General features: G+C 44.0%; 2 protein-coding genes across 2 annotated transcripts in view; both read left to right on the forward strand.

Moving 5' to 3' along the window:
* LOC310842791 (uncharacterized protein) lies at positions 1 to 27,569 on the forward strand (the record flags this gene model as incomplete). The annotated part of the gene is made up of 4 exons (XM_083734930.1): positions 1 to 26; positions 9,372 to 9,498; positions 17,029 to 17,938; positions 27,488 to 27,569. The coding sequence occupies exons 2-4, from the start codon at positions 9,465 to 9,467 to the stop codon at positions 27,567 to 27,569; spliced, it is 1,026 nt and encodes a 341-aa protein (XP_083591056.1). The 5' UTR covers positions 1 to 26; positions 9,372 to 9,464.
* LOC310843361 (uncharacterized protein) overlaps positions 1 to 27,949 on the forward strand; it is a 172,562-nt gene that overhangs the window by 2,613 nt on the left and 142,000 nt on the right. The gene's annotated exons all lie outside the window — the stretch shown is intronic.

Here is a 27,949-nt window from a genome sequence, read left to right on the forward strand (position 1 = left end):
GACAGTTGGATTTCAAACAACAACCCGTGAGTAGAACGGGAAATTGGGCTTTTAAAATAATTTAATTTGGCATTGAACGGGGAAGGTCTAAACAGGAAGTCCACCTCCCCTTTCTGTAAATAGACTGAAGCAAAGAACTTGTTAACTAAGGTCTTGGAAAGTTCTACGTAAAGGATTAAAACTCCACTGATTGAAACTATTCTAATACCGCCTTTGGAAGCAGGGGAAGCCTGCAGGAGAAGGTGAAAATTTAAGAATTGAAGTGCCATATCCCTAAATCTGGGAGTGGTCTGTGAGGAGCCCATCGACGGTGAATAGACAAATTTGACAGCTAGCTGTCAAGATACAAAAGAAAGACTTTGTTTCCATTGTCCGTTTCTGCGTTTAAAAAGAAGGAAAGGTAATTGGAATTGTTACTAATTTACTTTTGAGACTTTTGGGACTGTGCTGGAAGGATTGATAAATGGAGACTGTTTCCCTCTAGAGGGAGTTTTGGGACATTGTTACAAGAATGCAGCTGGGAAATTGGTTTTAAAGATAAAGGCTCTGAGAAACCAGCTTTGACCTTGAACATTTCAAGGATGTCGGTAGAGAAAGAAGTAGCGTCTGTACTGAATAGGACATTTTATCTATTGGGAAAGCTGCATGAACAGATAGATGCCATGGCTACCAGTGTTGATATTTTGGGAACAAAAGTGGGCATCAGCAAAGAAGTCGACAAGAATCCGGCACAGGAATCTTTTTCAATTGAACAAATTGAAAAACCAGAGAAGGAGAAAGTTGTTGTTAAAGTGATGCAAGGGGGAGCCTTAACCCTACAGAGGCAAATGGAGGATTATAAGTTGAGGCCTTATATGATTGTAATTAGGAGAAGCCAGTTTCAGGAGATGGGAGCCTGGCTTGATCTGGAAAATGAAAGGTGGAGAGATCACTTTATGTGGGGATCAAATGACTTTTGGGATATGAATCTGAGCCAGGAGGAGATTGGAGTCTTTGGGGCCTTTGGACTTGGAAGAAGTGTGAAACAAGATTTGGAATACTTTATGGGCCCTATCCTTAACTATGGAAATCTGGCAGACCTGCTAAGAAGGAATATGACCATCGTTGGGTTGGAGCCCCCCCCCCCCCCGAGAACTGCTTTTTAATACCAAAGATTATCAAGAAGATCGGCAGATGGGACATGAAGAGGAGTTAAGAGCCCCGGATTTAAGATCTCCAGGTTGATGGACTGTTGGAGGTTGATGGAACTGTTGGTAGGGGCTGAGACCGGGCAGGGGAGATGGTGAAAGAAAATTGGGAATTTAAAGTGCATATATCGAGACTTTAAAAAAAAAAAAATTTAATGAGAGGTGGGAAAATCGTGGAATGAAATTTTTATGACCCTAGGGGAAACGTCTTAAGAAAATAAGTTCAAATATATCAGTTTTAATGAGAAATAAGATTAAATAAGGTAAAAGTGGATGGCTAATTGGTGAAAGAGAGAATGGAAAATTACCATATATTAAGATAAATTATTAGGATAAAAACAAAGATGAAGGATTTGCTGAAATACCTATTTGAACTAGAATACAAAGAGGGGAGGTGTGAGGAGGTCAAGGAAATAAGTTAAAGAAAGAAAATTATGTAAAGGTTTGACTTGGGTTTTTTTCTCTTTGATTGTATTTATATCTAATTATTTTTCTTTTTTCTCTCCTTTTTATCTGTTTTTGTTTTTTGTTTTTTTTCTTGGATGTGACTTTTTTTTTGTGTGCATAATTTTTATTGGTTTACAAAATCAAAATACAAACAAACATAACAATTCTCTACATATTCTATATGAAGATGACTTCCTTCAGTCTTACCACGAATCGTCCATACTACTAATAAACATTATTTCTGCGTTTCTTTGTTTGTAATGCCATAAGTCCTTTCCATTTGTACATTTCCTTTTGGACATTACCCTTTACCTCTTACAGAGCATCTTTGAAACCCACCAGAGTTATCTGATCATCAATTAGATTTTCCAGATATTTTGTGAAACTTTCCCAGTCTTTGACAAACCTCTGATCCTTTATGTATCTGATTTTTCCTGTCAACCTGTCCATCTCCGCATATTCTAATAATTTCGATCTCCAATCCTCCAATGACAGTATACCCTCTAATTTCCAATTTTTGGCTATTAAGACCCTTGCTGCGTTGTTGCATATTGGAATAGCTTATGATCTTTCTTCTTGATCTCCCTTCCCACCAGACCCAGCAGGAACGCCTCCGGTCTTTTAACAAAGGTATATTTTAACATTTTCTTCATTTCATTATATATACTCTCCCAAAACCCTTTAACCTTTTGGCATTCCCACCACATATGGTAGAAAGTTCCCTCCTTTTCCCTGCACTTCCAACATTTATTGCTAGATCCGTACATTCTTGCTAGTTTTGCAGGGGTCAGATACCAGTGATAGAACATTTTCATTAGGTTCTCTTTTAATAACACACAGGCCGTGAATTTAAGGTGTTGGTTCCAGAGTTTTTCCCACTCTTCAAAATAGATATTGCGACCCAGATCTCTAGCCCAATGTATCATTACTGCCTTAACTTCCTCGTCAACTAGGTTCCAATCCAATAATTGTTTATACATTTTGGACAGAGTTTTTGTATTATTTTCCAAAATCTCGGTTTGAAATCTAGAACTCTTGTCAGCATAACCTTTATCTTTAACATCTTTCCTAAACATTCCGTTTATCTGATGGTAATGCAGCCAGTCATACACTTGGGACTTAACCTGGTCGTACGGCCTCATTTTCCACTTTCCTTCCTCCTTCATTAATAGTTGTTCGTAAGTTACCCATTTGGCTCTCCTATCGCTCTTTTTAACCGCCATAGCTTCTAGTGGTGACAGCCATTGTGGCGTTTTAGGTTCCAAAACATCTCTGTACCTTTCCCACACTTCCATTAGAGGGCCCCTGAAGATGTGATTTCCAAATTCTTTGTGCACTTTCTTCCTCTCATGCCACAAGTATGCGTGCCACCCGAATCGATTATCGTGGCCTTCTAAGTCTAGCACTTCCGCCTCTTCTAGTTTTATCCATGTTTTGACCCAGCACAGGCATGATGCCTCAGAATATAATTTCAAGTCTGGCAGGGCGAAGCCTCCTCTTTCTTTAATATCCGTTAATAGTTTAAATTTTATTCTCGGCTTCCTTCCCTGCCAGATAAATTTGGAAATCTCCCTGTGCCAGGTTTTGAATATTTTTGTGCCTTTGATCACCGGGATGTTTTGAAAATAAAATAGTATTCTTGGAAGTACCGACATTTTAATTGTGGCTATTCTACCCCAGAATGACAGTTTAAGTCTGCCCCACGTTTCTATATCTTTTTTGACTCTTTTCCACGTTGTTTCATAGTTGTTTTTAAATAAATCTATGTTCTTAGACGTTACCCATATGCCCAGATATTTCACTTTTTTGGTTACTTCTATTTCTGTTTCTCTTTGTAGTTCCTCGATTTTATCTGCCGACATATTTTTAGTTATTATTTTTGTTTTCCTTTTATTTAATTTAAAGCCCGTTACTTCCCCATATTGATCAAATTCTGCCAATACCTCTTTTATTGAGTCGAGTGGATCTTCCATTGTTACAACCAGGTCGTCTGCGAAAGCCTTAGTCTTATATTCGTGTTGACCGACCCTGATTCCTTTGATTTCTTTATTATCTCTAATGGAATTAAGTAGAACCTCTAGTATCATTATAAATAATAATGGGGACAGCGGGCATCCTTGTCTTGTTCCTTTGGTTACTATTATTTCGGTCGACTCCACATTATTTATTATTAATCTTGCTCTTTGTTCGGTATAAATTGCTTTTATCCCATTGTAAAATTCAGTACCTACTTCCATATATTCCAGTTGTTTCAGCAGGAATTCCCAGTTTACATTGTCGAACGCTTTTTCAGCGTCCACAAATAACAATAAACCTTCTTTGTCGCATCTTTCTGTTAAGTATTCTATAATATTGATAACATTCCTTATGTTATCTTTCATTTGCCTTCTTGGCAGAAAGCCGGCTTGGTCTTTATGAATACTTTCTACCAATACAGTTTTTAGTCTCCTTGCCAGGACTCCTGTAAAAATCTTATAATCTATGTTTAACAGGGAGATCGGTCTATAATTTTTAATTTGTTCTAGGTCTGAATCTTGTTTGGGGATTAGTGTAATCAATGCCTCCTTCCACGTCTCTGGTATTTCTCTTTCCTTAAGAATGTTGTTCATCACTTCTTGTAGTGGATTCACCAATACCGATTCCAACTCTTTATAGTATCTACTGGTTAACCCATCTGGGCCTGGGGCTTTCCCATTTTTTAGGTCTGTTATTATTGCTTTAATTTCTTCTGTCTCGATTGGGGCGTTTAACTCTTCTTTTGCAGCTGTAGTAATTTTGTTAATATTTTTGGATTTTAGATATCTCTCTATTTTTCTCGTCATATTTTTTCCTGTATTTTTAAAGAGTCCTCCATAGAAGTCCGTAAAGGCTCTCCTTATTTCTTTTGGCTTGTTTATCTCTGCTCCTTCCACCACTATCTTATTTATTATACTCTGTTCTTTCCTTTTTTTCAATTGCCACGCTAAAAGCTTCCCTGGTTTGTTGGCATATTCAAAATTCCTCTGTCTCAATCTTTTAACCTTCCATTCTATCTCTCTATTTATCAGCATTGCGTATTGGGCTTGTAGTACCTTGATATTTTCTTTTATTTTCTTATTTTTTGGGTTTTGACTTAATTTCTGTTCATTCTCCATTATTTGTTGTGCGATTTCTTTTTTTCCTTTTTCCCTCTTTTTATTTTTAATTACGCTCTGTTGGATAAAGAAACCCCGCATCACCGCCTTGCCTGCATCCCAGACCACCCTTGGCTTTGTACCTTTGCCTAAGTTATCCTCAAAATATTCTTTTAGTCTATTTTGGGCCTTTTCTACTATCTCTTGGTCATCCAACAGATAGTCCTTTAACTTCCATCTATTTAATCTGCTTTCTTGCCCTTTCAATTCCATTTTTACTGGGTTGTGGTCTGAGATTGTTCTGGCCTGGATCTCTACCTTTTTCGATCTTAAAACTAATTCTTTCGAAATCCAAATCTGATCCAGTCTTGATAGTGACTCGTTGGGTTCTGAATGGAAGGTGTATTGTTTTTCCAGGGGGTATTTATATCTCCAAATATCCACTAAGTTGCAGTTTTGGACCAGGGAAAAGAAAGTTCTGGGTAACTTCCCTTCTTTACCTTTGGTATTCCTTTGTCTGTCTGACTCTAACGACACCACACCGTTCATGTCTCCCAACAATATAATTTTCTGGTCTGCGTAGTCAGATAACTTTTCTTCAAGTCTCCCGTAAAACTCTGATTTATTGTCATTGGGGGCATATATTCCCACTATTATTATCTTTTCTCCCTGCCAGTTAATTTGGACTGCTGATATCCTTCCTTCTTCGTCTTTGAATAATTGTTTCGCTTCAATTTGTTTATTAATGTAAATAACTACCCCCCTCTTTTTACTCTGATCTGAGGATATAAATTCATTTCCTAATCTATGATTGATCAAAATTCTTTTGTGCTTCCTCGCTATATGCGTCTCTTGGAGACAAATAACATCTAGGCCTTCCTTCTTCAGAATATACTCAATTTTATTCCTCTTTCCCTTATCGTTCATCCCATTAACATTCCAACTGTAAACCTTTAACACCATTTTGATTTAATTGAGAGAGAGGAAGAGGAGTGGCTGTTGTTTCTTTTTTAGATTTCTTCTTCCGTCACTCCCTCCTCTCCCTCCTCCCCTCCCGAATTCCTCCCTCCTCCCTCCAAGTCCCCCCCGGTTCCCCCCTCCCCTCCCCCACCCCCTCTCCTTTGCGGTTTCAGTTCTTTATATTTCCTCAAAAACTTGTCTGTTTCTTCTGGATTTGACAATTTTTGTCTCTTGCTTCTATATGTAAAGGAGATGCCTTCGGGAAACTCCCACTTAAACTCAATGTTATTCCTTTTTAGTATCTGTACCAATTCTCTATAGGTATCCCTACGTTTTAGGAGCCTAACTGGGATGTCTTTAAAAATCACAATGGTATTCCCTTCAATGTTTAACCTTTTCTCTCTGTTTTTTTGGAGAACCCTATTTCTTATTTCTCTATCCTTAAACACAACTAGGCAGTCTCCTACGATTCTTTTATTCTTTGGTGTCTTAGTTTTTAGTCTGAAAGCCGATTGCACTGCCTTTTCAACCTCTTCTGTTGGTGCTTCCAGCCAGGGAGCTAATTCTATTATTAGTTTCTCTTTTATATTTTCTCCCGGGGCTTCGGGTATCCCTCTCATCCTAAGATTAGGCTCCCTCTGTCTTAGTTCATTCATGGCAATCCAGTCTTTCATATCCTCTTGGCTTTTGTTCAAATCCAGAATCTCAGCTCTGATCTTTTCCTCCTCGCGCCTTACATCTCTCACTTCTGCTTTTGTCTTTTTCAAACCTTCCTCCACTGTCTGTGTCCTCCTGAATACCTCTTTCAGTTGACTCTTCAATTCACTAACTGTTTCGTCTAGCTTCTTATCTACTTCCCCTATTCTGTGTTCCACTTGCTCTAGTTTACGCTCTACATTTGTCTCACTCTGTTTTATCTCCGCAAACATTCTCAAAATCTCTGCTCTGAAGTCCCCCTCTTGCTTTGATCCTTTCCTTTCCACTGGTGTTCCTCCTTCAGGTCTTTTCCCAGTGTTTGACATTCTTAATGCTAGAGGAGATCTGATACTTAATACTTAGTACAGCAGATAATATGATTACAACACTTTTAAACTGAGATTAGTTTGCCCTGATTAGTTCTACCCCACAGTTTTTTATCCGTCCTTAAATTATTCACGTAAAACCACTTATTCTTTTTCACTGTGTTACACCCTTAGGGATATTCAGATAAACCCACGGGTTTGAGGTTCATATATCTGAAAGTTCATACGTCGGCAGTGGAGATGTACCTTAGATATACCTTAGATTAGCACTGAAAAATTAAAAAGTTATTGAGTATTGTTTGGGTAGGGGGATCAAAAGTTTCCCCGTCAAGAATCCACACCCCTTCTACCTGTGAGAGACCAAGGGTAAGGAAGGGGAGAAAAGGGGAGAAAAAAAAGGAGAGAGAAGAGGAGAGAGGAAAGAAGAGGGGGGGAGGAAGGGAGGAGAAGGAGAAATCAGGGGGTAAAGGTGTTGGATTAAGAATGGGGGAGAGAGAAGAAGAGAGGGCTAAATCAAATTGTAAAGTTCTACATATAATAGTCACTCCGTCCACTAGATGGCGCTCTCTGTCGTTGTATAGCTTAGTTCTGAAGGGGAAGCTCACTGCGTAGAGAGTCTTACAGCACAAACCCCAAACACCCAAAGGATTCGACAACACAAAATAGCGGTGGAGTATCTGAGTAGCGCTGGCTGTCGCTGTTTAGTTCAAGGAAACAAACTCTTTGCACGTGCAAGCCAAGGGTCCAGCTGCGTAAATGGAGGCTGTATCCCAATCCTTAAGCAATCCGCTGAGATCAAGGAGAGTGCTGATAAGCCCAATCTAGCGCTGGGATATCAACAGGTAAACAGTAGCACAGTCACCAAGTTTCCAATCAAATTCGCCTGAGCTGCTGGAGAGGTAAATTTTTATTATTCTTTTTGTTCTTTGTTGTTCTTTTTAAACTGATCGCTAGCCCCTTCTGTTTCCGTTAATGGCGTCTCTCCTCTTCCGCTTTCCGCTGGGCATAGCGCTAAAAAATTGATGTTTCCCAGCGCTCCTTTTAAGTTGTTTAGACTGTTCAATTTCAGTAACTTCTTCTTCTGTTCCCTGTTTAGACACCTCTTTTTCAGAGGGGGTCCGATATTTAGTGTAAAAGTCTTTTTAGGGAAACAAAATAGTCTCTAGTGGTGGTTCGATATGTTTACCCTTGCTCTGCTGTTTCTCTGCGTGTTTATCAATTCCTGATAAGGGCTGAACCCCTGTGACTTCGCTTTTTACCCGTGACGCTTTAATTCCACAATTGTTAAACCTTTAAGCTTAGTTCTTTCTCCGGGTTTCTTGTGTTTGGAAACGGGGCGCTAATCCCCGGCGAGGGCTGGGCTGTCCTTTGTTGGAGGGGGGGGAGGAAATGGCTGCCTCGGACCTGCTGCCTAGCGCCGCTGTTCTCTTCACCTTTTACAAGGCTACCTGACAGCGGAGCAAGCCGCGTCTGGTCTCCGCTGGCTCCCTGTATCTCCGGACACCCTCCGGGCGTGTATCTGGGGTGCTCTCGCCCTTCGGCACCCCCTTTTCCCCCTCCTTACCGGACTGGGTTCGCGTTCACAGCCGAAACCCTTCCACACCGGAAACGCGCACCGCCGGACTTGGAAGAAGTGTGAAACAAGATTTGGAATACTTTATGGGCCCTATCCTTAACTATGGAAATCTGGCAGACCTGCTAAGAAGGAATATGACCATCGTTGGGTTGGAGCCCCCCCCCCCCCGAGAACTGCTTTTTAATACCAAAGATTATCAAGAAGATCGGCAGATGGGACACGAAGAGGAGTTAAGAGCCCCGGATTTAAGATCTCCAGGTTGATGGACTGTTGGAGGTTGATGGAACTGTTGGTAGGGGCTGAGACCGGGCAGGGGAGATGGTGAAAGAAAATTGGGAATTTAAAGTGTATATATCGAGACTTTAAAAAAAAAAAAAAATTAATGAGAGGTGGGAAAATCGTGGAATGAAATTTTTATGACCCTAGGGGAAACGTCTTAAGAGAATAAGTTCAAATATATCAGTTTTAATGAGAAATAAGATTAAATAAGGTAAAAGTGGATGGCTAATTGGTGAAAGAGAGAATGGAAAATTACCATATATTAAGATAAATTATTAGGATAAAAACAAAGATGAAGGATTTGCTGAAATACCTATTTGAACTAGAATACAAAGAGGGGAGGTGTGAGGAGGTCAAGGAAATAAGTTAAAGAAAGAAAATTATGTAAAGGTTTGACTTGGGTTTTTTTCTCTTTGATTGTATTTATATCTAATTATTTTTCTTTTTTCTCTCCTTTTTATCTGTTTTTGTTTTTTGTTTTTTTTCTTGGATGTGACTTATTTTTATGTATTGATTTATTTTTTCTTTGTTTCTTTTTCTAATCTTTAAAACTTGAATAAATATTATTTTAAAAAAATGAAAACCACATGTGAAGTACTACTTATTTGCACAGAGACGAATACCCATAATTAAAATGCAGAATAAAATAAGCACCCATAATTAACATGTACAGCAAAGCAATCCTATTGAAACAACACCGCAGTTTACAGGAAGGAAACAACAGAGCATTGTGTAGCAGATCATATTTCTGCTGTCTCAGAGGAGGACATTTCCCTTTTTCTTTTAGGGTCCAGTGTGCTTTGAAGATGTTGCAATTTGTTTCAAGGATGAGGAGTGGGAGTTGCTGGATCCTGAACAGAGAGCTCTGCATAAGGACGTCATGGAGGAGAATCGTGGGATCGTGGCCTCTCTTGGTAAGGCTCCCTGTGAGATCGTCGTATCTGCCTGGAAATTCAAAAAATGCATCTATGGACCAACCTCATATATTTTCACAGAGTTCAATAGTGGCCCTATAACACCTGGGAACTTAACACCCCCACAATAAACAGTAACTTATAGTTTTTTCTTTGAAAAATCTTCCTCAAATTATTCCTTTTTCTACCACGATTGGGCTGGTCTCAACTGCCCAGGCCATCTTAAATGTCAGCTTCAGAATTGTTAGGAAAGATAAGTAGCTTCAGGTTTTCTGTTTTTGTTTTTGCTCCTGTCAGTCTTGGGTTGACCAAAGAGATGACTGACATTGGAGATGGAGGGGATGCCATGACTGGGCCAAACAACATCTGCCTTACAACGCCTTCCCATGAAGTGAACCAAGTTTTTAGTTCTGCATCTGTAATAATGGGAAACCAAGACTGAATTATTGCCTCTGTTAATTGGGCTTTATTGCTGGGTTGCTTCTGACTAACAAGTTTCTTTAGTTGGCTCCAAAGATTTCCGATTGGGTTAAAGTTCCCAGGCTATTCCCAGGCCATTCCAGCAGTGAAATATCATTATCTTGAAAGCACTTTTTGCACACAGGAGCAACACGACATAGAGTTGAATCCTGTTGAAATAATACATAAAAATAAAAATATATAAATATATAAATGCTTCAGTATCTGGGAAAAGATCTGTTGGGATTCGCAGGATGATGAGTAAGTCTGCAGGCTTCAACAGGCTGATGCAATACTGTCAGGGAACTGACATCAGAGCAAGAGGCGGAGGCAGGGCTCCAGAGCGATGCCGGAGAGGGGACCAGCAGGGGGGAAGGAATTCAGCATAACACCAGTAGAGAAGAGAGGGAGATGGAGGAATTGGAGACAGGTCTCCAAGACCCTTCACCAGAGACTAGCGGAGAGAGCGCTGACACGCCCCTGCCTTCCCCTTACTTGCGCAGACAAGTTCCACACAGGGAACATAGGAGGAGACTCGGGGTCAAACAGCTCTTATGCTGGAAGAGGTTCAAGAAACACCCACTGACGGATTCTGCAAGTGACTGACCGGTCACGGAGTGTGAGCTGTCAGCCAAAGCATGGTTGGCCAGGCAATATAACTAAAACTGAAGGCAACTTACGCACAAGTAACCCCCTTACAACCATTACAAATACTCTGTGAACAGTAAGTGTGGTGGTTGTGCTGTGGTGTGGTGATGCTGTGGTGGAGAGTATTTGTTTGCCTTAAGGAGCAGGTACTCTGTATGGACTGTTTTTGTAAATACCTGTATATAGCTCACATTAAAAAGACTGCACTGGAAAAACCTGGGACTCTGAGCGTTTCTGCTAAAAGCGCCGCGAGGAATTTGCGACAGGGTTATGGGCCCAGCACGCTTCCGCTGCGCAAGAGTACAGGTGGCAGTTATCTAGCCGTGGGTGCTGGAGGTGAGCTGCAGGGATGGAGCAGTCCAGAACTGGCGTGTTGCTGGAGAAGCTGACGGCCACGAACTACAGCATCTGGCCAGTCCGCATGCAACACTTCCTCAAGCGTGAGGGCCTGTGGAAGGTGGTGGAAACTCCACCGCAGCCCCCTGAGGAGCATGAGGACGATGATGAAAAGCTGGCACTAGTAGAGGCCCAGGTAGAAAAGGATGAGAAAGCTTTGGCTACGATCATTCTTGGAGTGGACGACAGCCAGCTAGTCTACATAGCTGATAAGGTGACGGCAAGTGAGGCGTGGAATGCACTCAAGGCTGTCCATGTGCGAGAGACAGCTGGCTCACTGATAACATTGACCAGGAGACTGTACCGGTGTCGGAAGAAACCGGGGGACTCCCTGGTGAACCACCTAAAATTCCTAACAGGCTGTTTCCAGGAGCTAGCCTTAAGAGGGAGGCCTGTGGGGGAAGAGGACAAAGTCTTTATAGTCCTGAGTTCCCTTGACAACAGCTATGATATGCTGGTCAATTCCTTCGAGTCTGTAGAGACTTATAAGCTGACTCTGGAATACGTTACTGGACGGTTGTATGCAGAGGAGGACAGGCGTGCAGAGCGAAAGATGACCTCAGTCCAGCTGTTGGAGCATCCCAGAGGGAACAACAGCTGGGAAGAGCAGAGGTGTCGTGAGCCGTAGAAACAGCCAGGAGGAGCTGCTGCAGACCAGCCAGTGGTCAACAAAGTAAAAAGGTGTTTTTGCTGCAAGTCCAGTGGACATCTGCTTCGGGACTGCCCGAGAAAACAACAAAAACAGCAGAAGCACAGGAGGCAGCAGAGAGAGTCTACCGCTTGGGTGTCTGCAGATGGTCAAGAAAAGGAAGAGCTGTGGGTTCTGGACAGTGGAGCTTCTCAAACCTTTTGTAAAAGAAAAGGATTGCTAACTGATGCTAGGGCTTCAAACAAAAAACATGTAAGTCTTGCTACGGGCCAGAAAGCTAATGTAGTTTGTGAGGGGGAGGTTGTGTTCCCACAGCTGGGACACACATTCAGGAATGTGTTGTGTGTGCCTAGTTTGCAAAACAATCTCCTGAGTATTCCAGACTTGGCAAAAGCAGGCTTTGAAGTAAACTTTGTGGGAGACCAGTGTCAGATAAAGCAAAATGGGGCAGTGTTGGCAAATGCTAACCTTAGAACTAATATGTATGTACTGCAGTGTGAGTCTAAGGTTGCGAATGTGCAAAATGTCCCAACCCATGATATGTGTATTCATCTCCTGCACAGGCGTCTGGCTCATGCTAGCTTTAAGGTGCTGAACAAAACATTGGAGTTGTGTGGGGGGATGAAAAACATTAAAAGTTGTGATAATTACTTAGACTGCAATATCTGCAAGGAGGTTAAAAGCAGGGCTTGCCCAGTAACAAGAGCAAGCCAAAGACCAAAAAACTACTGGAGTTGATTCATGCTGATGTAACTGGTCCTTTTCCACCAAGTGTCTCCCATAACAAGTACTGTTTGATCCTAGTGGATTACTATTCTAGATTTGGCTGGGTCTGTCCATTAAAGCAAAAGTCTGACGTTGCCCAAACTTTGAAGTTCTGGGTAAGAAGGGTAGAAAGGCAACTTGGCGAAAAGGTGTGCTTCAGACAGACAGGGGAGGAGAGTTTATGACACACTCCCTAAGAAACTGGTTGCGTTCCCAAGGGATTAAACATAGGCTTACCAATGTGACAATGCCTCAGGAGAACGGAGTAGCAGAGCGTAGGGGAGGTGTCTTGCAGACACAAATGAAAGCATTGTTAGCAGATGCAAATCTTCCAATTAAGTACTGGGCTGAGAGTATTAAGACCGCGAATTATATTGGGAATCGCTTGTGGTCAAGGGTACTAGATGACATACCCTATAAAATTCTCTATAACAAAAGTCCCAGTTTGCAACATTTGAGAATCTTTGGGACAAAGGCGTGGGTTGACATACCTGTAAAGAACTGAAGAAAAGGTGGGAAAAGGGCACAGCAGTTGCTATTTCTTGGGTATGAAAGTGGTACAAAAGCCTACAGGTTTGAAGATGATAAAAATCTTTTGAAACAAAATAAAAAAAATTCCTTCCAGTAGCACCTTAAAGACCAACTAAGTTAGTTCTAGGTATGAGCTTTCGTGTGCATGCACACTTCTTCAGATACACACGGCTACCTATCTATAACTAAAAATCTTTTGAGTTATAGTCGATCAGCCAGCTTTAATGAGCAAAGAAATTGGCCCAAGATACATGCAAACCTGCTGCCAGAAAAAGTTTTACTGCCGAGCGTACCTGATAAGGCAGTTGAAACAAAGCTAAGAATTGGCAGCTCTCCCAGAGAAACTGAAAGGGAGGAAGTGAAGGTTGAGCATTTTTCTCCAGCTGCTAGCATGGAGCAGGGGAGAGAAGAAAGTGCAACTGGGACAGGAGGAGGTAAATCTCCAGAATCAATCCACGCCAAAAGCTGTCCTGAAGGTAGCCCTGGGGGTGAGATTAATGAACCGAGGAGGTCTGCAAGAAGTAATAAAGGTCAACCTCCAGACCGTTATGGGTGTCAGCATCGCCCCTGAGCCAGTGTACCAACTGGACTCATGCACTACAACCCCGACTGGGCTAGGCGAGCTGGGTAGCACTGCCAGCGACCACCTTTCTCACAGGGACAGGTCACCGTGCTGTGGACTCACAGCTTAGAGCTGAGAGCACCGGGTTCACTTGTACAATAATACAGTCGTTGCGCAGCAGAGTTTTGCAGAGTATAAACCACTCGGAGAGCAGCTCTGTAGAATATCTTCCTTTTATTCTATAGCTACAACTATGATACAAAACTATATACAGAGCTAAAATATCTAAGCATAAATCAATGCTACACTGAGAGTCTGCAGCTGCTCTTAGCAGCAATCTTATCTCTAGACACAATCTCTAACACACACTCTCTCTCCGATACACTGACTGACTGACTGACACACTAATTCACTCACTGACTAATTAAGTAGAGAGCAGTACATTGCTCCTCCTCTCTGTAGAATCAGCAGGCTCCTCAGGAGATTATTGGATATGGGAGGGGTGAAATCTCCTCAATGGGTTCCAGCCACCATAAACCAGGTTTGTGTAACTGAGCCAGAAAACTTTGAAGAAGTGCAAGAGTTACCTACTCTAGAGAAAGAGGCGTGGTTAAAGGCAATGCAGGCAGAGAGTAACTCTCTGCTAAACAACAATGTGTTTGTACCTACAGAATTGCCTGAAGGTAAAAAACCCATAAGCTGTAAGTGGGTTTTTAAAGTGAAAAAGCTGGCTGATGGTAGTTGTCAGAGGAAAGCCAGCTTGGTTGCAAGGGGCTTTACACAAAGGAAAATGATACATTATGATGAAGTGTTTGCCCCAACAGCAAAGGCTGAAACAGTAAAATCAGTTTTAGCAATGGCAAGTCTGAGAGGGTTAAAAGTTAATCATTTTGATGTTGCCTCAGCATATTTAAATGCTCCTATTGACACCGAGGTGTATTTACAGCAAATACCAGGTTATGAGCTGGAAAAAGGCAGCATGGTGTTAAAGCTGCAAAGGGCACTATACGGTTTGCACCAAAGTGCACGTCTATGGCATCAATGCATAGACACAACTTTGAAAAAGATGGGATTCAAACAAAGCCTGGCTGATTCCTGTTTATATTCAGCAATGGTGCAAGGAAGTGTTTTTATTTACTTTTGTATGTTGATATCTGTCTAATAACAACTGCACAAAAGCAAGTGTCTTGGTTTATAAACAGCCTAGGTAACAAATACAAACTGAAGTATTTGGGAGAGATTCAGAATTACTTAGGAGTAGAGGTTCAGAGAAATGAAAAGGGCATCTACTCTCTGAGTCAGAAGGAAAAAATCGAAAAGTTACTAAAGACATATGGAATGGAGAGGGCAAATGAGGTTGACACTCCCATAACTACCCAGTACACAAATGAACCAGAAGGACAAAAATGTGAGAATGCAGCAGCGTTTCATTCTCTGTTGGGTTCTCTGTTATATTTAAGTTGTTGGACAAGACCCGACATAACATTGGCAGTGCACATGTTAAGCCAAAGAAGTGCAGACCCGGCTCAGAGAGATTGGGTAGCACTTAAAAGAATCCTAAGGTATCTGAAAGGCACAAAAGATTACAAACTGGTGCTGGATACAGGATATGATCAGCAAGTGTATGCATACACTGATGCCAGCTGGGGGGGACAGAGAAAATGGAAAGTCTACCACTGGCTATGCCATATATATTGGAAATGCCCTGGTTCAGTGGAAATCCCAGAAACAAACATTTGTTGCCACAAGTACTTGTGAAGCAGAGTTACTCAGCCATAAGCGAATGTGTGTCACATATAGAGTGGTTTGCTTCTCTAACAAAAGAACTTGGAATACCTTCTGAAATGCCAATCACTGTGCTAAGTGACAACATGGCTGCACAACAGCTTGCTAACCAACAGAACTTTAAGAGCAAGAGTAAACATATTGCTATAAGATACAGAAATGTGAAAAATGCTTTGGAAAGAAATGTGTTAAAGGTACAGCACTGTAACACAAAATATAATGTGGCGGATTTGTATACAAAATGTTTGGATGCTCCTAAATTTCGAGACTTAAGAGAATTATTAGGTCTCAAGCCTTTGACTTAAGGAGGAGTGTTGGGATTCGCAGGATGATGAGTAAGTCTGCAGGCTTCAACAGGCTGATGCAATACTCTGAAGTGCTGGGTCAGAGTGACTCAGCAGGAATGTGATTGGCTATCACCTGTTTTAAAAGGAAAGCCTGTTCAACAGTAAGTGTGGTGGTTGTGCTGTGGTGTGGTGATGCTGTGGTGGAGAGTATTTGTTTGCCTTAAGGAGCGGGTACTCTGTATGGACTGTTTTTGTAAATACCTGTATATAGCTCACATTAAAAAGACTGCACTGGAAAAACTTGGGACTCTGAGCGTTTCTGCTAAAAGCGCCGCGAGGAATTCGCGACAAGATCACCTGCGGAACACTTCAGTTTGGGCTCAAGTATTTTGTTTATGCATTTTGGAGCATTTATATTCCCATTAATGATGCAAATTCTGCCCACACCTTTTGGTGCCATACAACCTCAGATCATCACACTGTCTGGGTGTTTCACGGTCAGTGTAATGCAAGTAGGATGTAAATCTTATCTGAGTCTTCTCCTCGGGTATTTCATACCATCACTACCAAGCAAGGAGATTTGGGTCTCATTGCTCCAAATAACACTGTTCTGCTGTCCAGTTAACATGGGTTTAATCTTTTCAACCTTTGCTTGAGAGATAACAATGGCTTTTTCTTAGAATTCTAACATTTAGACCAGTCCTTGCGCTCAACTTCACATTACATTGTACCATGTCATCTTGTATCCACCCAGATGATATTCTTCTGTCATGTAGGCACAGTCTCTTCATTCTTCGATCGTCACTTGCCTTTGTGCACCTTTTCCCGCCTTTACCACTCTGATTTTGTAGTGACTGAGTCTCTTTATACCTCTTCAAAAATATAGAAAGGCCAGCTTTGGTGTAGTTTTTCCCAATCTTTCATCTAATTTCTTCATAACTGTAGCCTTGTTCACTTAATAGTACAATTTTACATCACTTTCTGGGTGATTAGTCAACTCTTTCTGCCATTTCTTTAATTTGATTATGTTTTTCAACCTCACTAAATGACCAACTTGATAGCAATCACATAAGACACTGATAAAAGTCAACCTAAGCAAGTTGTGCTTCCTTTTTCTGGTTATTTGGCTATAAGGTTTGATAAAATATAGGTAATTGAACAAACTTTGTTGGATTGCATTCTTGATTACATTCTTGATCAAATTATCTTTCCATTGATATATAAATTTATAATATTACTCCAAAAGAAGAACTACACTTTTTCCCAAATGTCTTCCACAATTTTAACCACTACTTTATATCAAACAAAGCAACATTCAACAACTTTTCAGAATCTCATAATAAATATGTTGGTTAATGACAAACAACACAGGTAATGAACACACACCCAAGTCCCTTCTGTTCTCTATTTGTTCCTAAGGCTCTAATCCCTTTTTGTCTCCATTGCAGATTGTGATGAATCGGAAATTGAGAACAAAGGTGACCACGACAAAATCCCCAGGGAGGAGAAGCCATGTAAAAATTTGGAGTGTGGAGAAAGCTGCAGTCAAAACTCCCGTTCCACTTCCCATCAACAAAATATCATTGGAAAGAAAGTCTATCAGTGCATAGAATGTGGAAAGAGCTTCAGTCACAGCCACAGTCTCACTTCCCATCAAAGAATTCATACAGGGGAGAAACCCTATCAGTGTGTGGAATGTGGAAAGAGCTTCACTCATAGCTCCTCTCTCACTTCCCATCACAGAATTCATACAGAGGAGAAACCCTATCAGTGTGTGGAATGTGGAAAGAGCTTCAGGAAGAGCACCAATCTCACTTCCCATCAAAGAATTCATACAGGGGAGAAACCCTATCAGTGTGTGGAATGCGGAAAAAGCTTCAGGCACAGAGCCAGTCTCACTTTCCATCAAGAAATTCATACAGGGGAGAAACCCTATCAGTGTGTGGAATGTGGAAAGAGCTTCACTCATAGCTCCTCTCTCACTTCCCATCAAAGAATTCATACGGGGGAGAAACCCTATCAGTGTGTGGAATGTGGAAAAAGCTTCAGTTACAGCCACCATCTCACTTCCCATCAAAGAATTCATACAGGGGAGAAACCCTATCAGTGTGTGGAATGTGGAAAGAGCTTCACTCATAGCTCCTCTCTCACTTCCCATCACAGAATTCATACAGAGGAGAAACCCTATCAGTGTGTGGAATGTGGAAAGAGCTTCAGGAAGAGCACCAATCTCACTTCCCATCAAAGAATTCATACAGGGGAGAAACCCTATCAGTGTGTGGAATGCGGAAAAAGCTTCAGGCACAGAGCCAGTCTCACTTTCCATCAAGAAATTCATACAGGGGAGAAACCCTATCAGTGTGTGGAATGTGGAAAGAGCTTCACTCATAGCTCCTCTCTCACTTCCCATCAAAGAATTCATACGGGGGAGAAACCCTATCAGTGTGTGGAATGTGGAAAAAGCTTCAGTTACAGCCACCATCTCACTTCCCATCAGAGAATTCATACAGGGGAGAAACCCTATCAGTGCGTGGAATGTGGAAAGAGCTTCAGTCAGAGCACCCATCTCACTTCCCATCAAAGAATTCAAAGAGGGGAGAAACCCTATCAGTGTGTGGAATGTGGAAAGAGCTTCAGTCACAGCCACAGTTTCACTTCCCATCAAAGAATTCATACAGGGGAGAAACCCTATCAGTGTGTGGAATGTGGAAAGAGCTTCAGTACCAGCTCCAATCTCACTGCCCATCAAAGAATTCATACAGGGGAGAAACCCTATCAGTGTGTGGAATGTGGAAAAAGCTTCACTGTTACCTCTAAACTCACTTCCCATCAAAGAATCCATACAAAGATTGGAAAAACCATTATACAGCTTTAGGAGCCTGGCAAATCCACACCGTTTTAACCAGGCCTTTTTCTTAATGACATCTAATGCTATTTTAACATGTGATGTTTTGTGTTTTTATGTTGTGTTTTTATGTTCTAAGCCTCCTGAGACCTGTGGGTGTAGGGAATACAGCCACTCTTAAATTCCTAGGGGTCTTTGCGCCCCCCCATAAAATATTTGAGGAGGCCACCCCCCAGTAATAATAATAATAATAATAATAATAATAATAATAATAATAATAATAATAATTTATTATTTGTACCCCGCCCATCTGGCTGGGTTTCCCCAGCCACTCTGGGCGTCTTCCAACAGAGATGAAAAATACACTAAAATGTCACATATTAAAAACTTCCCTGAACAGGGCTGCCTTCAGATGTCTTCTGAATGTCAGGTAGTTGTTTATCGCTTTGACATCTGGTGGGAGGGCATTCCACAGGGCGGGCGCCACTACCGAGAAGGCCCTCTGCCTGGTTCCCTGTAACTTGGCCTCTCGCAGTGAGGGAACCGCCAGAAGGCCCTCGGAACTGGACCTCAGTGTCCGGGCAGAACGATGGGGAGGAGACGCTCCTTCAGATATACTGGACCGAGGCCATTTAGGGCTTTAAAGGTCAGCACCAACACTTTGAATTGTGCTCGGAAACGTACTGGGAGCCAATGTAGGTCTTTCAAGACCGGTGTTATATGGTCTCGGCGGCCGCTCCCAGTCACCAGTCTAGCTGCCGCATTCTGGATTAGTTGTAGTTTCCGGGTCACCTTCAAAGGTAGCCCCACGTAGAGCGCATTGCAGTAGTCCAAGCGGGAGATAACCAGAGCATGTACCACTCTGGCGAGACAGTCTGCAGGCAGATAGGGTCTCAGCCTACGTACCAGATGGAGCTGGTAAACAGCTGCCCTGGATACAGATTTGACCTGTGCCTCCATGGACAGCTGTGAGTCCAAAATGACTCCCAGGCTGCGCACCTGGTCCTTCAGGGGCACAGTTACCCCATTCAGGACCAGGGAATCCTCCACACCTGCCCGCCTCCTGTCCCCCAAAAACAGTACTTCTGTCTTGTCAGGATTCAACCTCAATCTGTTAGCCGCCATCCATCCTCCAACTGCCTCCAGACACTCACACAGGACCTTCACCGCCTTCACTGGTTCTGATTTAAAAGAGAGGTAGAGCTGGGTATCATCTGCATACTGATGAACACCCAGCCCAAACCTCCTGATGATCTCTCCCAGTGGCTGCATGTAAATGTTGAAAAGCATGGGGGAGAGGACAGAACCCTGGGGCACCCCACAAGTGAGAGCCCAGGGGTCTGAACACTCATCCCCCACCACCACTTTCTGAACACGGCCCAGGAGGAAGGAGCGGAACCACTGTATGACAGTGCCCCCAGCTCCCAGCCCCTCAAGACGGTCCAGAAGGATGTCATGGTTGATGGTATGAAACGCCGCTGAGAGATCCAGCAGAACTAGGAAACAGCTCTCACCTTTGTCCCTAGCCCGCCGGAGATCATCAACCAGTGCGACCAAGGCAGTTTCAGTCCCATGATGAGGCCTGAATCCCGACTGGAAGGGATCCAAATGGTCCGCTTCTTCCAGGCGTGCCTGGAGTTGTTCAGCAACCACTCGCTCAATCACCTTGCCCAAGAATGGAAGGTTTGAGACTGGGCGATAATTGGCCATCGTGGCCGCATCTAAAGATGGGTTTTTAAGAAGCGGTTTAATAACCGCCTCTTTCAGCGGGTCTGGGAAGGCTCCCTCACGGAGGGAAGCATTCACCACCCCACGAAGCCCATCGCCCAGTCCTTCCCGGCTAGCTTTTATAAGCCAGGATGGGCAAGGATCCAGGAGACAGGTGGTTGGCTTCACTCGTCCAAGCAGCCTGTCCACATCCTTGGAGGTAACAGATTGGAATTGATCCCACACAACTTGACCAGACAGGATTCTAGCACTCTCCCGCCCCAGCCCTGCTCCCACGGTGGAGTCTACTTCCCGAATCTGAGCGATTTTATCTGCAAAAAAATTTGCAAAATCATTGCAGGAGAACATGTGGCCCGTACTGGGCCCCGATGTTACAGGTGGTTCCGCTAAATTGTGAACCACCTGAAAGAGTCTCCTGCTGCTGTTTTCTGCAGATGCAATAGAGGCGGTGAAGAAAGTCTTCTTCGCCGTCGCTATCGCCACTTGGTAGGCTCGACGTTGAGCTCTAACCTGTGTCCGGTCAGATTCGGAATGAGTTATCCGCCACCGGCGCTCTAGCCGTCTCAACGATTGTTTCATTGCCCTCAGATCCGTGGAAAACCACGGGGCTCTCCGGGCTCCATGCAATCGGAGAGGGCGCTTCGGAGCCAAACAGTCAATAGCCCTGGTTAACTCCACATTCCAGCGGGCCACCAGGGAATCGGCTGAAAGGCCATCAACATGGGATAAAGCATCCCCTACCACTCTCTGGAAACCATTTGGATCCATTAAGTGGCGGGGGCGGACCATCCGAATCGGTCCCACCTCCCTGCAGAGGGGATGGGTCGCAGAGAAGTCCAGTTGCACCAGGAAGTGACCATGGCACTTCTTTCGTTTCACTTTTACTTAGTGTCAGATCACCAACATCTGTAGAGGTAAACACCAGGTCCAAGGCATGTCCGCGGCTATGGGTTGGGCCAGACTTATTCAGGGACAGCCCCATGGAGGCCATGCTTTCCACGAAGTCCCGAGCGGCCCCTTGTAAGGTCGTGTCGGCATGGATGTTAAAATCCCCTAGGACAACCAAGCTAGGTGTCTCCAGGAGAACATCCGCCACGACCTGAAGCAGCTCGGGCAGGGAATCCTTGGTGCAGCGGGAAGGTCGGTACACCAAAAGGAATCCTGTACTGCCCCTATTGCCCAACTTCCAGAACATGCACTCAGAAAACTGGGTCTTCCCAATAGGACGCCTGGTGCAAACAAATGACTTCCTAAAAATCACTGCAACCCCCCCTCCCCGTCCACATGACCTGGGTTGCTGTGCGTAAGAGAAACCTGGTGGACAAGCAGCGGCAAGGACAGGCCCATCTGCTTCATCCAACCAAGTCTCTGTTACACATGCCAGGTCAAGTCCCCCATCCATGATCAAGTCATGGATGGCAGTGGTCTTATGAATCATTGACCTGGCATTGCACAGCAACACTTTCAGGTCATGTGGGTATCCCTTGCTGATTCCAGTATTCATGCGGTCAGGACCAGACCTGGAGGCAGGGATAGTCCTCAGACAACGACTAAACCTGCCTCCTCTGTAATGACATGGTCTGGTCTTAGCGTAACTCCTCCTCCTACCCGTGATCACTGAGATCGGTTGTCCCAGTGCATTCCCCCCTGTGAAACATATCCCAGCCATTTTGTGGGCTGGGGCCCATTACCCGGCAGCCCTGACCCCTCCCCTTAAGAACAAAATAACCCCTTTTTTAAAAAAAACCCAATACAAATAAAACAGTACAAACAAAAAACAATAAAAATTACAAAAATTACAAAAACATAAAATCAAACAAATTCCCAGGCCCAATAAACATCCACCCCACCCCACCCCACCCCACATACAAAAAATTCAAAATAAAAAAAAGCAGTCCTTATGAGGCTTCAGGCCCCACCCCAGGCCAGATGGTGAGTGGCAGGAAGGAGCAGGGCCCTCAGACACTCACATACAGGAGAGTCCTCTCACACGCAGGAGTGTCCCCAGGTTTTCTTTGTGTGTTTTTTTTCCAAATGCAACCTTTTTTTCTTTCGCAACTTGCCATACAATTTCGCTTTCAATTTTCCCTTTTAAGAAATTTTAAAAACCGCACAAAGGTCATGAGAAAAACAAAATACAAGAAAATACAAACATGGACAGGTCCCATCTTTGCGGGCCAAACGCAAAAGTTGCTTTAAATGAGGCTTTCCCAAAGTTGGGTCCCAAGCAGCTCCCGGGACTACAGTTTCCATCATCCCTCCCCATTGGTCCTGCTAGCGAGGGATGAATCATAGAATAGAATCACAGAATCATAGAGTTGGAAGAGACCACAAGGGCCATGGAGTCCAACCCCCTGCCAAGCAGGAAACACCATCAGAGCACGCCTGACATATGGTTGTGTTACGGAAGGGGGGGGGCATGTCTTCTTCACCTTCTTTTTCGCTACAATATATCAATTTATTTCCAATTGTCAATGTCAAAAGGGACTAAAATCTATAAAATTCATAGAAAATCAGCGTGCCAGTTTGCTCAATTACTCTAGGACTCCATCACACCTCCCCTGTCCAGCATAATCCCTCAAGCAAGGTGTCAAGACCCTAATCCTTTCAAATTGCTCTGATCAGCCTTTCCTCCAGACAATGTCAGGTGGCAGACTATGCATATTTGGGACCATTGTTTTCTCATCCCCAGGAAGTGTTTATCTGTGCATATCTCCAGCTCTGCATATTCCCCCCTCCCTCCTCCATATGTTAATCTGTGTAACCCCCCCACCTTCCTGAAGTGCTGATCTGTGTAACCCAACCTCCCTTTAATATATTCATGATGTAATCTGTGTAACCAAACCTCTCTTTAATGTATTCATGACGTGTTTTGCACTGTATTCTGGGACATGGAGGGAGTTTCAAAAACTCATGTCACCCCTTTCTCACTCTTCAATCTCGCCTTGAACCTGTTGCGCAATAAACTTGGATCTTCTGCAGTTTGCTCCTGTCTACGGCTGAGCTCATTTTTCCTCCGCAGGGACCCACGGACTTAGTCCGATGAGCTGGGTGGCAGAGCAGCCTCGCACCCAGATTTTGCCGTAACAGTTGTCAAGCCTATGCTTAAAGACCTCCAAAGAAGGAGACTCCACCACACTCCTTGGCAGCAAATTCCACTGTCGAACAGCTCTTACTGTCAGGAAGTTCTTCCTAATGTTTAGGTGGAATCTTCTTTCTTGTAGTTTGGATCCATTATTCCGTGTCCGCTTCTCTGGAGCAGCAGAAAACAACCTTTCTCCCTCCTCTATGTGACATCCTTTTATATATTTGAACATGGCTATCATATCACCCCTTAACCTCCTCTTCTCCAGGCTAAACATGCCCAGCTCCCTTAGCCGTTCCTCATAAGGCATCGTTTCCAGGCCTTTGACCATTTTGGTTGCCCTCCTCTGGACACGTTCCAGCTTGTCAGTGTCCTTCTTGAACTGTGGTGCCCAGAACTGGACACAGTACTCCAGGTGAGGTCTGACCAGAGCAGAATACAGTGGCACTATTACTTCCCTTGATCTAGATGCTATACTCCTATTGATGCAGCCCAGAATTGCATTGGCTTTTTTAGCTGCTGTGTCACACTGTTGGCTCATGTCAAGTTTGTGGTCAACCAAGACTCCTAGATCCTTTTCACATGTACTGCTCTCAAGCCAGGTGTCACCCATCTTGTATTTGTGCCTCTCATTTTTTTTGCCCAAGTGCAATACATTTCTCCCTGTTAAAATTCATCTTGTTTGTTTTGGCCCAGTTCTCTAATCTGTCAAGGTCGTTTTGAAGTGTGATCCTGTCCTCTGGGGTGTTAGCCACCCCTCCCAGTTTGGTGTCATCTGCAAATTTGTTTTTTTTTTAAATATAATTTTTATTGGTTTTCCAACACAGATTAAAGACAAAACAACACACACATAAACAAACAAGAACATACAAACATAAAATTTAAAAAAAATTCTCCTAAACCTTATTTCCTCGACCTCCTCCACCTCCCCCTTCTGTATTATAATTACTTACCTATCTATTCAGTAAGTTCTTAAATTTAATTTAACAAACACCCAATTCTAACTTAATCTTAAACCTTTTTCCTAAGGTCGGCCCAAATTTCTCTTCCACGATTTTCCACATTCCATAAAAATTACAAAAAAGAGAGATAAACATATAGACAAAATCTAACAGATTATATCACCTTTCGGATTCCCAAATCTCTTCCTCCCTTTCCCGGTTTTGATCCCCAAACCAGTATCCATAAATACGTCCATTTCTCAACCTGGATCCCAAACACCAGAGGCTTTTAAACCTCTCTCAGTTTCTCTCTGCCAGTCTTTTTGATAGTCCTTTATATGGTAGTCCTTTATTTTCAACATCGACTCTCGAAGAAGCTCTGTCCCAATAATGTCCAGTTTTCTTCCGAGCAGGCCTCTATCTTTAGAAATGGGGCTCAGATTTTGTATCTTAAGTCTTTCGAGTCTGTATGTCCCAAAAGCTCCCATTTCCATCTCAATCAAGTTTATACTTCCAGGCCTCTGGCTCAGTTTTAACTTCCGCAACCTTGTGGCTTCCTCCTTAATTTCCAGCATGTCCTGATATATCTCTTGGGGTTTTTCAAACTTCGTTTCCTCAGCTGCAGCCGTTTCTGTTTCAACTCCAAGGGTTATTTGTTCAAAGTCGAAAACTTCTGTCAAGTCTTTTCCTGTTCCCACAGAGTTGTTTACAGTATCATTCAGCTCTGTTACTTTTGTTGATAAGATGTTGCACTGCTCCTGGAATTTTCCCAGGAGATCAAATGTTCTGTCCAGTTCTGCTAGTAAATTTCCACTGACAGCCATTTCTTACAGTATTCCAAAACTCCCCTCTAGGGGGATTCTATTTAGTTGATGCCCTTAAAATTTAGTTGATGCCCTTAAAACTTCGACGCTGCGTGTGCGAAAGAGAGGCATCATGAGCAACCCAACTGGAGACGGAGCAGCGGGAGGAGCTGGAGCGGGACCAACTCTGGAGGAGAGAAACAGAGCATTGGAACACCAGCTGGCGCTGCTAACGGCGCGTCTCGAGGAGAGGAGAGCTCAGGATGCACAGGGGAAGCCCACCCCCATCGCAAGGAAGGTACCGGGGTTGGTACAGAAATTTGGGGGTGACCCAAGAAGCTACCAAGCCTTTAAGACAGAAATGCAGTACGCACTGAACCTGCAGCTTGATGACTTTGCCGATGAAGAATTGAGAGTGGCTTTTGTGATTGGGCACCTCGAGGGGAGAGCTAGAGAATGGGTGAGGCCCCTGATGGCATCGAATAAAAGACTTGAGAAAATTCTTTATCGCGATGGACTTGATGTTTTCCAGTCAGATTGAACAGGGCGTGGTACGCAGACAGTTAATGGCATGCAAACAGGGGAATCAGCCCGTCCGAGAGTATTGGACACAGTTTACCATGCTCATACATAAATTGGGGTGGGACCTGTCTTCGGACCCAATTCAAATGCTGTTTGAAGAAGGGCTAGCCCCGGCGGTGAAAGATGAACTTTCCCGCGCGCCCCGTCCGGAGTCTATGGATCAGCTGACCAAATTGGCTCTTGCGATTGGAGCACACCAAGAGGCAAGGGCTCTGGAGAAGCGGGAAGGGAGAGGAGAGTGTTGGAGTGATTTCTGCATTCCTGAGATGCCGGAGCAACCTTCCCCACCAGTGGAACCGATGGAGATTGGGACTGCGTGCGCGCGCGGAATTTCAAACGTCAACGAAGGGCGGCAGAAGGAGGGGAAGAGCGCCAAAAAATGCTTCCTTTGTCAACAGCCAGGACATTTTGCCAGAGTGTGCCCACAAAGGAAGGGATGGCAAGGAATGGTGGGAGCTGTTGGGAGTGAGGAGGAGGGGGTTAAGGAGCAGGTAAAAGCCAATGCCTGGCTGCCAGCGACAGGGCACAGCAGCCAGACCAAGGATCAGTGAACGTGCCCAAGCCTGAACCCCCAAGAGCGGCTCTAGTCGTAGAGGTGCTGCTAGAGCTACCCAATGGACATCCACTCGCGATAAAAGCCCTGTTAGACTCAGGCAGCTCCTGCAATTTCATGAGTAAGGAGTTTGCATCAGAGCACCAGATACGGACGCTGCCCTTAAGGAATTCCTTGCAGGTGACCACAATTGATGGGAGGGAACTTCTGGGAGGGGAAGTGAGCCAACAAACGGTCCCCATGACAATGAGGGTGGCAAGGCACATGGAGGTCATTGCATTTCACGTAGCCACCCTGGCGGGGCCGCCCATCATATTAGGAATGAGCTGGCTGGCGTTACATGACCCGCTAGTGGGATGGCACCAGTGGACAGTCTCTTTTGGGTCAGCTCATTGCCTAGAACACTGCAAGGGCAGAGAAACTCAGGAGTTGGCTAGGGCAAGTCTGGCAGGGATGGTGGTGGGAGAAAAGGGAGAAATACCACCACAATACGCAGACCTGAGTGATGTTTTCAGCGAGAAGGAAGCAGATAGACTGCCCCCGCATAGACCCTTTGACTGTCAAATTAACCTACTCCCAGGAGCCCAGCTACCAGTGGGCAAACTGTACGCTATGTCGGACAGGGAGATGCAGGTGTTAAGGGAGTTCATAGACAAGAACCTGAAACGAGGGTTCATCAGGGAGTCAAGAGCGGTGGGGGGCAGCCCAGTGTTTTTTGTGGACAAAAAGGACTCGAAAAAACCCAGGCTGGTCGTGGACTTCCGGGCCGTCAATTCGGTGTCAGAACCAGTGGCCTTTCCCATGCCCAGGATTGACGTCATTCTGACCAGAGTGAGGAAGGGAAAGATTTTTACCAAGCTGGACCTGAGGGGGGCGTATAACCTGATACGGATGAGGAAGGGGGATGAATGGAAGACCACCATGTTCACCTCCTTGGGGGCCTTTGAGTATCTCGTTATGCCCTTCGGATTACAGGCGGGCTCAGCCTGCTTCCAATCCTTCATGCATCACGTCCTGGGACCTCTGCTCTATAAGAACTGTGTGGCCTCCTTAGACGATGTGTTAGTCTACTCAGAGGACGAGGAGCAGCATGTCCGAGATGTCCGGGAGGTCCTAAGCAGGCTGCAAGCAAACCAGCTGTGGGTAAAACTGGAGAAGTGCCAGTTCCATACCAGAGAGGTGGAGTTCCTGGGGTACTGTTTGTCAGACAAGGGATTGGCCATGGATCCCAGTAAAGTCCAAGCGGTACTGGAATGGAAGACACCCAGAACCAGGAAGGACGTGCAGAGATTCCTGGGGTTTGGAAACTTCTATCGGAAGTTCATCAAAAACTTTGCCCACTTAACGGCGCCCATCACCGATTGTCTCAGTAGTAAAAAGAAATTCGCCTGGACGGAAGAGGCGCAGCAAGCATTTGAACAGCTAAAGAAAGTGTTTGCGTCGGAGGAATAGCTCTTGCACGTAGATCTACAGAAGCCGATGAGGGTAGAGACGGACGCATCTGATCGAGCGGTAGATCTTGTTTCTTCTAATTCTTCGCTAGCAATATTCTCGCAGCTGTTGTGGTATACAGAAAAAAAGTAAGATACTTTTTGGGGATTTCACCCCCCACTATACCAATTAAAAAGGCTTCAGGTTTTTTAATAAATGTGTTTTTCAACACTTTTTTCAATTCATTATAAATCCTTTGCCAGAAGTCTTTTACCTTGGGGCACATCCACCACATGTGGTAAAAGGCTCCTTCTTTTTCTTTACATTTCCAGCATTTAACTTCACAGGTGTTAAATGGAATATGATTATCTTGAAGCCACCTTTTGCACACAGCAGCAACA

The sequence above is a fragment of the Podarcis gaigeae genome (genome assembly GCF_964106915.1).
Source record: "Podarcis gaigeae genome assembly, chromosome: 4".
NCBI lineage: Eukaryota > Metazoa > Chordata > Lepidosauria > Squamata > Lacertidae > Podarcis > Podarcis gaigeae.